Here is an 18079-nt window from a genome sequence, read left to right as displayed (position 1 = left end):
AAAGAAATCTAGAATCTGCTTAAATTTTGGCTAATGACCTTTTATGAGCTATTGAAGTCTTATATGAAAAGAAAAATGGGTGTTATGGGGCAAACACCTGTATCGTAGGAAAAAAAAAGGAGTCAGAACATCTGACAAAAAATCCAAACCCTCACCTAGGTACATCCTTAATAAGTACAACATCAACTAATGAAAATGAAATGATGACTAACTATAGGTTTCACTACACCTCTTTGAAAATTGTAATACGTGTATTTTCAAAAGAATGAAATATTGATTAATAAATTATCAGTTAAACTTCTTCAATATGTTTATAAATCTGCTGCATACTTTTCTAAGTTTCATTTTGACAATTGTTTACGTGATGCAATAACATTGGGTGTTATAGTCATTCTGCTAAATAAAGTTTAAAAATATAATATAAACAAGATAGGAAAAAACAGAACACTCAATATAAGGAAATATCATAATAAAAATATGTAAACATTGAGTCAGTGAAAACTTAATGAAAAAGATCGCTACCGTGGGTTGATACTGTGGACTTATCATCATCTCCTCCGTCATCATCTTCACACTTCCTTTTGCATTCCTTGCATTCTCCAGTTCTGCGGTCACACTTTTGGACGTCTGTGCAATTACATTTATTCTGACAATCTAGACCATATGTATTGTTGCGACATCCTATAAGTATATGTTTGTAAAGATTTTAACAGAGTCGTCATAAAACACTCTTTATAAACTGAATCGTCTGCGTATAATACAAATGTATAATATCTTATCTCTGTCTTGAATGAGTTCCACGAATATGAAATATAAGGAGATGTGGTATGATTCCTATGACACAACTATCTACCAGTAACCAAACGACAAGGATGAAAACAACTATAGATCACTGACTGTCTTCAAATCCCATACCATATAGTAAGCTATAAAAGGTCCTTGCATGACAAAATGTATAACACAAATGTAAGACTGGTGATTTTGAAAACTCATTTATAAAACTTATTTTGCTTATTGTTTTCCTTTTTATCAGTTTCTCTCCATTCACTATAGTTTCCGAAGAAGAAGAAAACATAAATGGGTAAAAATATTCAAGGACAATATCTCCAAAGGAGTCGATAGATTAGTTCGCCAATGCTGAATGGTAACTCATTTGTAGATCTCCTGTTTGCTTATCATTTTTGGTTATTTTCAGTTTCCCTCTTTTTACTTTGGTTTTCGAAAAAAAAACCAAAAAAGGAAAATAAAACAAACAAAACAAAACAGGAATAAAGGAAACGCTAACTAGATGTAATTGCCTTATACTTAAAAGTTATCTTTATTTCTACACTATGTTAATCGTACATAAGATCCTTCTTTTCTTACAGAAAATTGAGATTAGGATAATATCTTGATTTATTAGAGATCAACCTCCCAACTGCCGATAATATATAAGGCGAAATTGACGAAGGTTGGTATAAGTATGATTTTAAATCGGTGTAGGGGCAAATAATAATCCTATTTGAGAAAATAAACTGTTTCATGAAACTCGATGATAAAGAACAAAGCATCATAACTTAGAAAATGTTTTTCGTTTCATCATATCTACTTATTCAAGTGAATTTTACTTCATTTCATAATTACTTGTACAACGACAGTGTATATGATTTGTATCATTGTAGCATATGTTTACTATTAAAAGACTACGATGAAAGCAACTTTCATTATTAACCTCCTCAAGCATTTAACTTTTATTTATCCTTCATACAAGTAAAGTTATGTAAATCCATTGTTCTTCCCTAAAAGGCAAACAAAACAAATGATATATCATACATAACGGAAAACGGTTTATTTAAGAATACATTCTGTACTAAATCACACTATGTAAACGGCATCCTCTATCTTGAATACGGTATTGTATAGTGTTTCCTATCAGAACCATGTCCTCATAAAACAAAACCATCACTTAATATAGGACTCTTACATTATGAAAGTAAATTTACAGAAGACGTTTGCTAAAAAAGTTCACAATACTACAGCAGATACACAAAAGAACGTTTCATAGATTGCACAATGTGAAGTGGGACATATTTGTTAATTCTTGTAATTATACTAATTCACCATCTTGCTGAATCTGACTTAAACACAAAGTCAACTTAATTATTTGTATGTCTTGATATTATAAGCTTATCTGCTTTTTTTAAGTAAATGTTCTACTTAATCATGAAATCTAGAATATTAGAAAGAGTATGTAACTGAGAGTAATCATTAGAAACTAAAATATATACTCAAGATTATTGCTGAAAAGAGATAGGGCAAATTCCCCTGAATTTAATTTTAATTCCGAGAAAAAAACTCGACAAATTTACCAAAATCGACAGTATCATAGCTCTATATGGGTATTTAAAGAATTTATAACAACATATATAATTTTCGAATTTAAATAACCATTAACGATATAGCTCATAACTGCAGTTTTCAAGGATTCGGACGAACTTCGGGTGTATTCTCCTAAACAATTAACAACGACAGTCTTATCAAAAACCAAAAGTAATGTAAAGTAAAGAGGTAAAAGTAAATAAAATCTTTCAGATACAAATTAATCATTTTGGTGAAACAAATTTCCAACCCAGGAAATTGGCCCTTCCTTGTGGATAGAAATGACTTAAAAAAAAATTTTTTTAATTTATTGAGTTATATAAAATATTCAAGGGAAAGTATGTATGACTTTTGTCTCGTATACATAATAGGAATCTGAAGTTGTACGTTTTCGTTTGCAGTAATACTTTTCCTAGTTGAGTAAATTGAAAAGCTTACTTTTACACCCCTTTCTGTGTTTTTTATAGAAGCCTGGACAGCAAATCTCCGTCTTTGATGTAGTAATATTAACTAATCCAGATGTAGGCACGTTACCATGTGCATTTCTCTCCTTACTAAAAAAAAACACATAACATAAGCGTGTGATGGCAATTCAATAATTTAAATAATCTAAGATTCTTATAAACATAAATAGCAGACTTGTTTAAATAAAGACAAGGAACATTAACGTCTCTCTATCAATACAGGATTATTAAATCATTTGACTTCTCTACCAAATGCAATATTGTTCCTGGATCGATCGAACAGAAAAAAATCTTCAAGGACTGACATTGGTCAAGAAATATGGTAATCTAAAGTTATGTCCGACAGTAAGACAAATCCTAATGGGCGTGCATTTGACTGTTCACATTTATAAATACGCTACCACGTCCAGACGGAATGGGGATATAAAATCCAATGCCTAGAGTACAGGGTGAATGCCGTACGTAAAAATAATCATTACACAAACTCTCGGAGCGGTCGATTAGTGGGCCAGGTCGATCCTGCTTGCAGAACCTTACCATTGGATTATTGTTAATTTGTTATTGTCCTGAATGTACAGGAACAGTTGACTCCTGGATGTTAAGGAAACAAAAATCAATCAATCCAAAACAAAAAGACGTATTTAGAGCTAGTTCGGATTATAATATGTAATAAACTGTTGACTCGCCTTTTTGTAATTTTGATAGTGTAATGCAAATACTAAATCTAAATGGAAATATTTAATCGTTAACTATGATGCAAAACATTCAAAGTCAATGAACCATAACAGGAGTTGCAGGGCCAAATAACCTCCATGGAAATTAGAAATGCAAATGTTTATAAAACTGCAAACCATGCAAATACCATGCATTGACCTATCAGCAGTGGTTTCTTTTAAACGAACCTAAACACAAACTATGTAAACGTTTTAAAGTCAATGAACCATGATGACGTGGCGCGTACATATAATCTCCATGGAAATGAGACGTGCAAATGCTATTACAACTGCGTACCAAATATCACTGACTTGACATTTAGTTGTTCATCTAAACAAGATCTAATCACAAACTTTAACAGGTAAATTATGCAAAACATTCAAAGTCAATAGACCGTGCATGGCCAATTTGTTCAAAAGAAACGGATTTCAGGTACTAAAACATATCCAACTAAGTCAGACATCACGTGACTTTTGTGACGTATACTAGCCGCCATTTTGTGTTATATTGCCCCATATAAAATGCATAGGTGCTTCAATAAAGTTGAGTTTTCTCATGAACCTGACCCGTTTTCTAACTTTTGCAAATCATTCCTTGATATTCAAACATATTTCTATCAAACAATGTTGGTCCTAACAGTTTAATTTTTGATTAAATTCTGTCACTGGAGAATCGTAAAAACATGTACTTTTTCTCGTTATTTCTCCGTTGACTCAATGCTAAATTACCGATACCCATGTCTACTTGTATAACAAATAAAGAAATTCCGTTAATAAAAATAAAACTTTGCAACTCGATTAAGTATATTCAAACATATATCTGGCGAAAAATACTATTCAAAACAGTTTAATTTCTGGGCAATTTCGGTCAAAAATCGATTTAAAAAAGTGAATATTTCGGGATTTTTCAAAATGGCGGATGATGTATATGGAAATGTTGCATCAAATCGAGGATTTGTATAGTAAGACTTTCCTTGATTTAATTTAATTTTCATGTAGAATCTCTGATGTTTCTGTTATTTTCTTTGGTGATATTTCGATATGATTGATTTCAAAAGTTATTGATTTAAATAAAAAAATATTATTTTAAGTGTGACACGGGAAACTTTTATTTTGACAGATATCCAGGATATACTGTTACCAGAAAATAGTTAACAATAAAATTTATAATAAAATTTTTTCTCTTCTTTTTTTAAAAGGTTTTTTTCCTGTTTTCTGTATAATTTATCTTTCTTTAGAAATATATTTATACATTCCTTTTAGAACAAAAAAATATTTACGTCCCAAGAGAGAAAAAAATCCCAACAATTATTATAGATAAATATTCCATACCTTCAAAATCCCATCACTTGACGAACAGGTGAACTCTGACTTTGGATGTAATGTTACATAACAATATATTGTCAGGTAGACGTGCAAACCAAAAGCAACCAGGTGACATTAAACATCCTGTGTATACATGTATTACCAGAGTTTAAATTTTGTGATATACAAAAGTTTTCATAACTGTACAAATAAATATCTTCTCTTCCCCGTGTCAAACCAAAAGAAGTATGTATCATAATAAACTTAAAGAAAATATGAATATTATAAAAAAAAATCTTTAAAAAAAAATTTTTTGCTTTAAAAGATAATCAAACTAATATTTATGTTTCTATAATTATTTAAAAAAAATATTTTGATTCAAATTTTAATTTAAATGGATTTTGTATTATTTCGTAAAAAATTAAACGAGATTTCATTGAATATGATTTTATTATTTATTTTTTTAATTCAATATTTTAAGCAAAATCCAGGCATTCAATAAATCGATATAAAGTTAAACTTGTGTAAAAAAAATTATTATTGTATACATTTCAACAGAGACATATAATACAATTGCTCTGATTTCAACAACACTGTATACCCGACAATATTTATCGACAGAGTTATCGGTCCTGAATAGGACTGATATAGTTGGGTATGAGCTTCAAATTTTCGACTGTAAGTCCCATTTTCCATATCCTAAACGATGTAATTACTGCATTGTGATCAGATGCTGATCCAGGATTTTTAAAAAGGGTGGCCCGTGGACCCCCAAACTATACAAAGTTTGGAATGCGAAAGTCTGGATTAACTATAAATGTAGCTCCATAAGGGAGGCCCGGACATCCCTCTTAATCCGCCTCTGGTGACTACGTTTCCAGCATTAAATTTAAGGTAGGGCAGTGGCTCAGCTTACAAGCATAACCATTTTGTTTATATTGCTGCTTTTTGTATCAACATCTATAAGGATAGTCCAAGTAGTCGAACAAATGTACGCATACGCAATGTATCTATCTCTGAACAATCACTTCTTGTTCAATGTTTACGATCAGAAAAGTAGTATTACCTAATACAAAATTTCAAATTCATCACGAAGTTTTAAGTGAAAAAAATAGGAAGTTGATAATTAACACCCAGAATAAACATCTCACGTGTAACTGGCTAACCTCTTTTGTACAGGTATTTTCCACCCATCAATAACCTTGCGATTTGAAAGACGGTGTTAAAATTGTGATAAAACTTAGAGAATAACTTTTTATTTCAAATCATATAATTGCATTAAACAAGAGTGCACACGCTGAAATGTCTCGACTACTATACTGACCATTGAGTTTATGTTGATAGTCCTAAATATAAAGTGTAACTACATGTATTATATTAACATTTATGATCCAAGAAAATGAGGTCAAGGTCAAATAAACCAAGCCGAAAATACATGTACACCTTTAATACAATCATTCCATACACCGAATATAGATGACCTTTTGCTTATAGTATAAAAGAAACAGACCAAAAAATGAAAATTTTATATTGACCAATGAACCATGAAAATGAGATCAAGGTTAGATGAACCCTGCCAGACAGACATGTACATCTTAAAATCATTCCATTCATCAAATATAGTTGATCTATTGCTAATAGTATTAGAAAAACAGACCAAAACACAAAAACTTAACATACAGCAATGGACCATGGAAATGAGGTCAAGGTCATATGACACCTTACAATCATAACATTCACCAAATATAGTAGACCTATTGCTTTTAGTATCTGAGATATGGACTTGACCACGAAAACTTCAACTTGTTCAATGAGGTCGAGGTCAAGTGAAACTGTCTGACAGGCATGAGGACCTTGCAAGGTACGCACATACCAAATATAGTTGTCCTATTACTCATAATAAGAGAGAAATTAACATTACAAAAAATCTTAATTTTTTTCAAGTAGTCACTGAAACCATGAAAATGATGTCAAGGACAATGGACATATGACAGACGGAAACGTAATATCATGAGACATCTATATACAAAGTATGAATCGTCCAGGTCATTCTACCTTCTGAAATATTAAGCTTTCAAGAAGTTAGTTAACGCCGCCGCCGCCGCCGCCGCCGCCGCCGGATCACTATTCCTATGTCGAGCTTTCTGCGACAGAAGTCGCAGGCTCAACAAAAATGAAAATCCTCCATGTCCTTTGAAAATAGGATACGACAAACATGTTATTAATAATAAGTGCTGTCACAGTAGAAAAATATCTCGTAATGCATGTAGCAAATTTTTTTATTTCACATTTATTAAAACTCAGTTGTACAACTCAATAATTGTATAATTGCACTTACCCATCTCCTGTTTTCAGGACTCCTGACACGTTAACATAAACAGAATGATTCACCAGTTTCCTAACAAACAAGTAAATAATAGGTAGGCATTAGTTAATCTTACATCTATATTCGAATAAATGACATAATGGACCCTTCTAACCTTGATGGTTTGTATGTAGTTACTATTATCAACACAAATGGTGGATGTTAGATTGACATGGAAAAAAATGCACAAATACTAAGAGGTAGAGAGAGAAAGAAAACATTGTCTGCGTTACAGGAACAATGCACGCGTGATTTTTCACTATATAGAAAGTGGTCTTTAAGAAAGAGAAATTTACGCATCAATGTGAAAGCCAATTTATACTTATCTGCTCTATGCAATAGTCAAATTAAAACAAAACTATTAAACCTAAGTTTAAGTACATTTTGTAAATCATAAATTTAGAAAAAGCTGCTCAGGGAAACCAAAAAAACAAACATCTCAATATCAACTTAAGGTAGATAGGGTGTCTTCCTCCATCTTGGATTTTGAAATACCAGAAAACAATCGGTCTAGATCTTTAAGAAAATGTGCAAATTTTGAGAGTAGTAGGTAGTTCATGTGTAAGAATTTTCATTTCAATATAGGAAATGACATGTTTTATCATATTTGTGGTTATATTTTACAAAAAACAGAATACTTTTTGTTTGATTCAATTTTTTCCAACTTTGCCACATAAGGGGAGGCAACTCAAATGTAAGGGCAGATAATTCAGATAAAGTTACTTTTACTATAGAATGTGTTAGTAATTTACCTATTTTATTATGTAGCAAGAAAACGGGTCCCGTGACCCCATTTTTTCTTTTTCTTATCTGAAAGCATAATATCAGAGCTATCTTCTCATATTTTATCTCAAAATTCTATGGTGTAGTTTTCGTTTTATGGCAGAAAATTGGGTTTTCCATGCATAATCTATACAAAATCTGTCAATTTTGCACAACCTGTAGCGTGAAAATAAGCCCCGTGACCCATTCTTTTTATTATTTTTTTTTAAAAAACATGATATAAACTACATTTTGGCAAATTATTAAAAAATTCTATGGATTATAATTTAGACACCCCATCTACCTTAATACGGTTACTTATGTGACAATATATGTTTCTAATGAATTCCTTTTAAATACATTCCTTGTCTTATTTTAGAATAAATTTAATTAGAAAAAACATAGAGGATAATATATGTTCTTCATTAAAAAGACAAGTGTCTACATCACATCACTACAAAAGTCAAAAAGTCTGAAAAGACCAGTTTTTGTCTGAATTTGCATGAATTTTTACTCGACATTCTTAATTTGTCTGAATAATTTTTAAAAATTCTTGACATAGTATGAATTTGTCTAATAAGGTTCTTGATTTTTCTTGACTAGTGTCTTGACAGTATGAACATTGTCTTAAAATTTCTCGACACTTCCTGTATCATCTGATAAGAGTATGGATTAGTCTCGACCAATTCTTGACTGTCTTAAATTTGTCTCGATCTGTCTTGACATATTCTTGACATTCTTAATAATGTCTGAATATGTCTCGACATATTCTTGACATTCTAAATAATGTCTGAATATGTCTCGACACATTCTTGACAGTCTTAAATATGTCTTGACACTATCTCAACAGTATAAATTTCGCCTGAAATGTGAACAGACTTATTCTGCACTGTTTATGACATTCTATTGCTGTTATATACTCCTTTTTATTATGGCTAAACTAAACTTTGAAGAATCAAGGATTAATTTGGTATAGTAAGATACACTTTTGGTGCAACTAAGTTGGAATACCCTGAATAATCCCCCATGTAGTTTAATTTTGATTTATTTTTATTAAACATTTAAGTAATTGTTTTCACTTGGAATATAAGTCGAAGGTATTGACAAACAGCATTTAGATTTTTGCCGTTCGCTAAACTGCCAGTCAAATTTGCTTTACTAAAATAAGTGTCTTGTATCTCTTTTGGACCCCACAATTCATCTTTTGGGTTTGTGTGGCTTAAAAAAAGAGGGGGGGGGCTTTCGTTTAGGTCAAAGAATTTGTTCCCATCTTGATTCAAAAACCTTATTCATTTTTTAGAACAACACAAAAACATTTTTTATTCAAATTGAGTGTTGAATTTTATAATTTTTTATCAAAAATAAATATTTGTGATAACTCCTCCTGAAAAGAAAAAAATGTTTAGATCTATATTATGCATGTCTGTTTGAGAACCATTTCATAAGACCGATGATTTCTATAGAAATCATTGATGGGACCCATTATAAATACATATTTTTTATTATTCCTGGAGTAGATAATAATTTTCTTTTAATCTTTGGGAATTATTCATTTTTTTTTTCATCAAAATGATGATTTTCATTTTCATCTATCAACAAACTTTTTAAATTGTAGTGGCATGGTCGGTCAACTGATAAGTTGTATGGCTGATTACAGGTAAAGCAATAACTTCTATTTGACAGTTGCGTGTACTCTGGGGTGTGGAATACCTTAATTTTATGGGGAACATCCTGTCCATGTGTAATACTTAATATATTCCAACAGATGACATTACACAAATTTTTCTTCTGTTTAATGAATGATTTGTATATCATCATAATTTGCTATTTATATAAACCACATTTTGGTATAATAATTATTTACCATATCAACATATAATATTATGAATGTAGAATGAAATATGTTTACAGTATGATTGGTTTGAATCATTTAATTTATAAGATTTAGGAATCAAAATTTGCAATTATTCAAAAACCCACATTGAAATTGTTTTTATATCAACACACCCACATTTGAATTATTTTATACTTTAGATTTCATAGCCATATTTGCATTTGTAAAAATATTTATATACCCAAATTTTTCAATTATTTTACATGCCCAACTTTTATTTTTGTTGTAAAGAAGTGTAACTTGAAACAACAGTATATCATATATAAAAAAATAAAGATTAAAGTTATATCATGAATATTGGTCATGATTTGTAAAACTCAGAACTGTCAAGTAAATTTAAGACACCATTCAAAATGTTCAGAATATGTCAAGCCATACTGAGAAAAAATAAGAATGTCGAGAATATGTCGAGAAATTTCAAGACAGTATTCAAATGTCAAGAATTTGTCAAGAAATTTTAGGACCATATTCAGAATGTCGAGAATATGTCGAGTAAATTTCATACAAACAGGTAGGGCCAATTTCCCCTTAATTTTTTTCACAGAAGGGCCAATTTCAAAAAGTGCTAAAAGAATAAAATCTACGATAAAAACATGAAATAAAAATATTTTTTGGTCAATAACGCGATTTTTATGTATTATGTTATGTCTGGAAAATAGTTAATTTAACCTCCAAAAAAAGTTATGTTTTTTGTTGTTGTTGTAATTTATACAACTTTTCCCCTCAAAAATGAAATTGGTTTATTGTGTCCTTTATACCTAAAAATCAACTTTTTTAATAAAAAGTGGAACATCACTAAATTTTACCTATATAGATGCTTAATATCGACTTTGTTTTCAAGAGTCACCGTGGCTCCATCGATAGCGCTTAAAACTGTAAATAATGGATTGTTTTAAAGATGGGGTTCAAATCTCACGCTAATTTTTGGGTACGTCTAAACACTGCTCAGGACCTCCTGAGTGCACTCAGGACATACAAAGTGCACTCAGGACCCTTTATAGGCATCGTATTTGCACACAGGATGGCTGTATATATTCGTTACATGCTACTTATTATTTAAGAGTTAAAGTTTGGTAGAATTTGAAATCGAACTTAGATAGATATGTCAATTCTTATAAAATAATGAGGGCACGTGTCACTGATTACACAACTACTCTCTCTCCAAATCAACTTAATAAACAAAAACAATGTTTACTGAATATCAAATTTTATTGAATTTGTATATCTTTATTCTCAATAAACCATATACATAGGCATAGAGAAGACAATTATGTACAATATTTACAATGAAAATATTTAGATGAATTTATTGATATGATTTGGTAAGTCTAATATCTTGGCTGCGTACATGCTGCCCTTGGTCTTTTTCTTTGGTTTTGCTAACGAGCAAGTTTCTGGGGTTTTGGCACTTCAAAATATGTGCACGAAGACTTAGTCGTGGTTTGGACGGATTTCGTGTCAATCAACAGTCTCCGAAATAGTCTTTCTCGCTGTTCTTTTGTTTTCGAAAACCAACATTGAAATGATACATCATGTTTTCTGTACGGACCGAAATGTTCATATTTTTTTTAAAAGTAAAATACCAAAATATGATAAATGGCGAGAGTTCAATATACGATAGCACTTATTTAGGACAGTAAACTGACAAAAATAAACATGGGAAGAACTGAGAAACAAAATTAAATATCTTTCATTTGTTTTACAATAAAAAAAATCATTTTTTTTAATTTAGTTTAGAATCATACTACAATCTTACTTACAAAATGTTTAGAAATAATACCCAAATATGATAATTTTCAGAAAACGGAGACAAATTCATTTTTTTCAGAATTTATTTACACATTGAAATTCGTTCTAGGCTTGTATTACTGCATGGACAAGAACGATTTAAATGAGAAATAAAATCTTACTAAATGCTGATTTGTTAAACATTCGTATTACTCAGAAATAAAATTTAGACATTTTCTTTTCACTGTTTTACAACAAATCATTCTTCAGCATTTACTTTTACATTAAAACTGCTCAAGGAATCTTAATACTGGACAAGAACGAGCTCAATGTAAAACCAAATCTTACTACATGAAATAATCGCCACATTTTGCAATAATTTATATCTATATTTTTGAACGTTTTCAAATGAAATGAATTGAATTAAAATTTCCCAACTATATGTAGATTTCTCACATTTCTCAAATGGCTTCAATTATTACAAACAGTACGAAAAGTTTATTTAACATTTTTTTCTAAAACAATATATCTTCATTGTTCTTTATTTTTCAAAAGACATCTTGGTTTTGTTTGTTTGCCAAGCTTACTTGTATGAGGTTAGTACCATTACTAATCACTCCTAATTATTAAAGATCAAACGACCTAATCAACATGATAATTGATATTCAATATAATCATCGGGCATGCCTGACATATTTCATAAAATCGGCGCGTGCCAATGAAAACTTCAATAACTTCTTAAATATTAAATTGATTTTATCAAAAAAAAAATTATCAGATGGAGAATTAAATTATCTATCGAATGCATACCTTCACTACTCACTAAAACAACTATTTCATGTCCTGAGTGCACTTTGTATGTCCTGAGTGCACTCAGGAGGTCCTGAGCGGTGTTTAGACGTACCGCGAATTTTTCTCGTTTTTTATGTTGAAATATTAAAATGTTATGTTTCTATCACATTTTTTCGGATGTTTGTTTATTCAAAGAGTCACACTGAAGGAGGTGCTTGTACATAACCAATAACACGAGAATTGATTATATAGCAATGAAGCCCAAATGTTGTGTGTGTTATACACATAACGAAAAAAGGCCATAGCAGAAAAATTTCAAAACAACAAAAATATTTTTTCTAAATCTTGAACAAGAACGTTTTAGAAAATGGTATGAAATGTAACAAATGCAGACAGTAATTTTATTGCCAACCCACCAACTGTGTAGATACTAGTACTGGCATTGTTACATTGTACCACCGTCCCTACACCGGAACCTAAGTCATCAGAAAATGAAACAACACCACAGAAAAAATCAATTACACTACCAATTAATCGTGACTGTAGGTAAAACATCAAGAAAGTGTTGAATCTGTATCACAACATAGAGTCGATCCATTTGGTACAATGACATGCAGAAAAGACCAGATTACATGTGTTTGTTACGCAAGCCGTTCTAGTACCAACTGGAGTAAGCTGTTGTCCGGTTTATATAGACGGTAAACCTTAAAAGCTGGAACAGTGTATAGATATAGATACATCCAGAATGAGGAAAACAACATCCCAGTTAAATGCGTCCGATATTTTTTGGCTTCTTGGCATTAAAACAGAGACCGATCTTGAATTAGATTAGCTGATTTATATCAGATAATTAGATTATTAAATGTTTCTTGTATTTATATTTAACCCCCTTTTTTAGGCGCCACTTAGGGGAATTCAGTTTTTCGGTCTGTGCGTCTGTTCGTTCGTTCATCCGTCCGTCCCTTCGTTCGTCCGTCTGTCCCATTTGAGGTTAAAGTTTTTGGTCAAGTTAGTTTTTGATGAAGTGGAAGTCCAACCAACTTGAAACTTAGTACACATGATCCCTATGATATGATCTTTCTCATTTTAATGCTAAATTACAGTTTTTATCCCAATTTCATAGTTCACTGAACATAGTGGGGCATCCGTGTACTATGGACACATTCTTGTTTAATATTTTGTTAGTTTTAAGTTAAACAAAGCTGTGAAATACGTGACTGTACGCTACAAATCACCTACCAACATTAACACGCTAACTGAAGCACCACGTTTTTTAATACAAAACTAATTTTGAATATCTATTAGTTGATAATTCATATTTTATTGCTCCTCAGGGGCATTTACAAACAAAATCAATATTGGTTTAGATAAACAAAAAAAAATCAATAGTCTTGGCCTTGATTATTGTAGGACTACCTGTTCAAAGTATGAAAATAGATGATGTGACGTGTTTTCATATACTATAATTAGTATCTATCGGGCTATTTAAAAACATGATTTACCTAGCTAATCAAATGAAAAAAAAACTCAAGGGAAAATGGCCCTACCTCTTTAATATAAATGAGAATTTGTCAAGAAAAATAAAGACACAAGTCATACTTTTGGAGAATGTCGAGTAAAAGTTCATGCAAATTATAACAAAAACTGGTCTTTTCAGACTTTTAGACTTTTGTAGTGCATGTCAAGCGAATTATTATTATAATTCGCCCAAGTTCTGCTAAATTGTGAATAACTTCAGACACAGACAAACCATATGACTTTTCAACATGAAAATTCTTTCATGGAACTAACATAAAGCTTAAATTAAGAACATCACTGAAGAGGTGCCTGACTTGTGATAGATACAATTATTACAATGTACATGTGATAGGCTGGTTCCCCGTGTAATATCGACCAGATGAATAACATTAGACATATACTAAGAGGTAGAGAGAGGAAGAATAAAATCGTCTGCGTTACAAGAACAATGCACGCGTGAACTTTGACTATATAGAAAGTCATCTTCAAGAAAGGGTTTACGCAACAATGTGAAAGCCAAGTTATACTTATCTGCTCTATGCAGCAAATACAATAATAGCGATAGCAATTTTAGTCATTGGATGACCCGGTCGGGATCGACACACGACTTCCCGTACACAAGGCAAGCATGCTACCACGAGACCCCCGACTGAGTGGTAAGGATCCTTTATGTGAATGCGATAATCATGCTCAAAATGACAAAATACTAATAATGATTACTTTAAATGAAATATTCCATTCTGGGGACTCTGTTGCTTAATGGTCTAATAAGTTCATCTAAAGCGATCACTAGCATGTCAACACTGAAGTTGTGAGTTGGAGCCCCGCACGTGGCAGATGTATTCGACTCCGGTCATTATTGACTAGGATTGCAAGTTTTCCTGTCGAAGGTCGTTTGTTCTTTCCTGGCACTCCGGCTTCCTCCACATTATATAGATTACAATAGAAGGCAATATTTACTACATGAATCCAAAGTTCAAGTCGATAATTTAAACGGTACGTACAAGTACATGTATATTTTGTGTTTTCTTAAACCTCTTTTTATGATTTTGAAATGAAATGTCTCCTTGGACTGCATGAAAATCAATAAATACAAGAATTATTTTTTACAAATAGTTACAAAATGTATCAATCGATTCGAAAATGAAGAAAGTCATATTACCATGTTATATTTTGACATATACGTTTCTCCGATGTGTAAACTATCCCTGTTCCTTGTGTATCTGTTGATACTCCCAAATTGGCAATACACAATATCAGGGTACACGTACAAAATATGTTTGTAGTATGAAGCATCACATGCATGAAGAATTCCACGAATCTAAAACAAATACATTCACATTCAGAAAGTCAAAAAATCAAATAGGTTGCATATTTTCCTGTACATTTAATAATAGTCATGGAATGATTTATAGGAACCCATGTGGCAATTACAGAAAATGTCATTTATGCCAATGTGTGATTGTAAGGCAGTAAACTCCCAATAATTTAATATTACCGCTGACAAGTGTAATAATTAGCAAATCTATTTAATTACAAAGGCTCCCTTGTTCAAGACACTAATCAATATATTGACACAACATACTCGTAATGGTGAATGTATTCATACATATAAGGTGCCATAATAATTCCCATTCAATACGTTTCATTTATTTTGACGGTGGTTGTTCTCATTTGTTTATATTTATAGATTATGTTATTTACCGTTTGTTATTTTTTTCAGCACACAATTTGTATTATTGAATAGCAACATATTTCCCGCAAAACATAAGAACGAAAAGTTCGCGTGCATTATATTTTATACCTCAGTTTGTATTTTCTGTATAAATTTCCAAACAAATAACTTTGCTTTTTTACGAAATTGTCTGAAAAAGACTATGTACTGGTCAATAATTTCAAAACCTTTTCACTCAGTATGAACTATTTACTGTAATCAAGCATTTCCCCGTAAAAGGCTATTTACCGCGGGTTGATAGTTTCCAAAAGTATTGCTTTAACGAGATAATGAAATACTTATTTACAGGTTATTTGGACAATTTCAAGTTTATTGTCCCCTCCAAACCCAGTATTTCACTCATCTAAAAATCGGGGTATAGTTGATATGTCGTGGGACAATACACTTGCTTTTTGTCCTCATATACTAGTATAGACGGTAAATTAGTGTATGATATTGCACGCTAACTATTCGTTAAGTTCTGTGGGAAATATTATGTTGCTTTTCAATAATACAAACTTTGTTCTTAAAATCAAAAAGTTGAAAATTATGTAACAGGCTATTAATTTTGACTGGTGGTGTATTAAAATTTTCTAGATAGGTTTCCTCTTCAAATCTGAAATCTTTTCAGGACTTTGACAGTAATGAACGCTTCATCTAAAAATGTTGGAAGAAGAAATAGTTCTAAGCTTTAATGAAAATACGTGCATAAATTGTTGACACTAATTTCAACAGGAAATTCAGTTACTTTCTTCTTATTTTTTCTATGACTTATGGGAAGGAGGCAAATATTGGATTTTACGGGTTTGGGCTGGTGGTTTCTTTTTTAGAAGAAAGATAATTGTTTTAATAGATTTTGAAGGCTTCTAGTATCATCCGTGGCATTTTCCATCTTCTTCCATATAATAGCAAATTGCCAATAATTACGTGTAGAATTCGGGTGAACCTACATTTGTATAACTTGTGTTTCTTATATATTATGTTATACACGTAAGTCGTTGTTTCCGTACGCATGCATCATGTTTACGGACTTCTGTCGGATAAAAGAGGCATTCCTAAATCTCTTTTATTGGCTGACCCTAAGGTTCACTCTACGATTAACCAAATACTATCAGTTTATGGAATTTTATCGTCTTTAAATATGATTAAGCATGTATTGTGTAATATATCGATTTGTGCGTAGGTGTTCTCGAAAGTCATATACAAGCTAATAACTACAAACATTTCCCCTCATCGGAACTCCTTGTTTTTAAAGGAACAAGCCATTTTGCTTTTTTAACAATTTAATATAAATATTATGATACTATTTGTCAGTACTGTTGGTTGGCAATACAATAGCATATTAATTTATTTGCGTCTCGACGTTTACAATCAAATAAAAAACAACAACATTTATATTGAAATGTTCAACTGCATGTGGTAAAGGCCGTTCGTGTAAAATAACGAGAGACAATCATTTGTTTTTGTGATCAGTTTTAATCTTTCGAAAAAAGAGTGAGTAATTTATGTGTAATTATGATATCATTTACACACCTTGAATAATAATACAGGTAAAATAGTTAAATGTGTCATTAAACAATTGAAATACTGAACATTGACTTCATCATATAAAATAATATGATCTGTTTCAACTTACACATACAATGGATCATTATTATAAACATTTATCTTACCCTTTGAAATAATAAATTCCTCGTTTACAATATAATCATTTGATAGTTCGCCATGTAAGGAAGTTAAAACTTTCTAAATATAGAACAAAACGCTCGAGTGCTTTTCATATTAAATTTCAAAAGTCAAGTGTGGTGAAAAGTACTCGGTTTGCCGATAGGGTATTGCTTGTACCGACATATGAATCATTTGATTGTTTTTTCCTGTGTAATGTCAGTAACGGAAATATAGAATGAGGAAGTTTAAGAGTGAAACGTGTGAAATTGAATTGTACAAATTCACAAAAATTAATCTTGTATTTGGTAGGATGAAAATGATCAATGACGTCAAACCTGACTTTTTATACTCTCTCGCTAAGTGTGCATTTATCAAAAGGCGGTGGGATACTTGTGTGGGTATACATGTAAGGGCAACGTTGTGTGAGTGAGTGGGTGTAGGTTTTTTTTTCTGCCTTATTTTTGGGGTGGGAAGGGGGGGAGACCGGTGGTGCAAGATAGGTTGAGATGCAACTCATTTTTTGCTAATTAAAACAAAAAAAGATTTTTGGAGAGCGAAAATATGATTTAATAAATAAAAAAAGTAATACAATTAAATAATTACACCTATCCGGCGATATCACCGTCACTTAATTATATCTTTACAAGACATTTTTTTTCAATTTTTGTAGGGACACCCGGTGGCCTGTTGCAAGGCAAAATGTCTGCCCCTATCCAACTTGTATAATCCTCATTTCTTAGTTGCAGTTGAAATTCCCAGGCCCGTTCATCCAGGTCGGAAGATTTTGGATCATTTTGC

The 18079-nt window shown here is 31.4% G+C and overlaps 1 protein-coding gene across 2 annotated transcripts in view; it reads right to left on the bottom strand.

The window, feature by feature from the left end:
* Nucleotides 1–18079, bottom strand: part of LOC127712988 (uncharacterized) — a 32663-nt gene that overhangs the window by 12715 nt on the left and 1869 nt on the right. The window contains exons 1-5 of one of the 2 annotated variants that reach the window (XM_052219569.1): nucleotides 17287–17445; nucleotides 15062–15220; nucleotides 7179–7238; nucleotides 2797–2912; nucleotides 523–681 (exon numbers count right to left, since the gene is read on the bottom strand). In XM_052219569.1, the coding sequence (XP_052075529.1) occupies nucleotides 523–681; nucleotides 2797–2912; nucleotides 7179–7238; nucleotides 15062–15204 (478 nt within the window). In that variant the 5' untranslated portion in view covers nucleotides 15205–15220; nucleotides 17287–17445. Of the gene's footprint in view, nucleotides 1–522; nucleotides 682–2796; nucleotides 2913–7178; nucleotides 7239–15061; nucleotides 15221–17286; nucleotides 17446–18079 lie in introns of those variants that run through there. The other variant, XM_052219570.1, reaches the window with a different exon arrangement.

This window comes from Mytilus californianus, unplaced genomic scaffold (assembly GCF_021869535.1).
Source record: "Mytilus californianus isolate M0D057914Y unplaced genomic scaffold, xbMytCali1.0.p SCAF_8, whole genome shotgun sequence".
NCBI lineage: Eukaryota > Metazoa > Mollusca > Bivalvia > Mytilida > Mytilidae > Mytilus > Mytilus californianus.
This window is presented reverse-complemented; position numbering and strand designations above follow the sequence as displayed.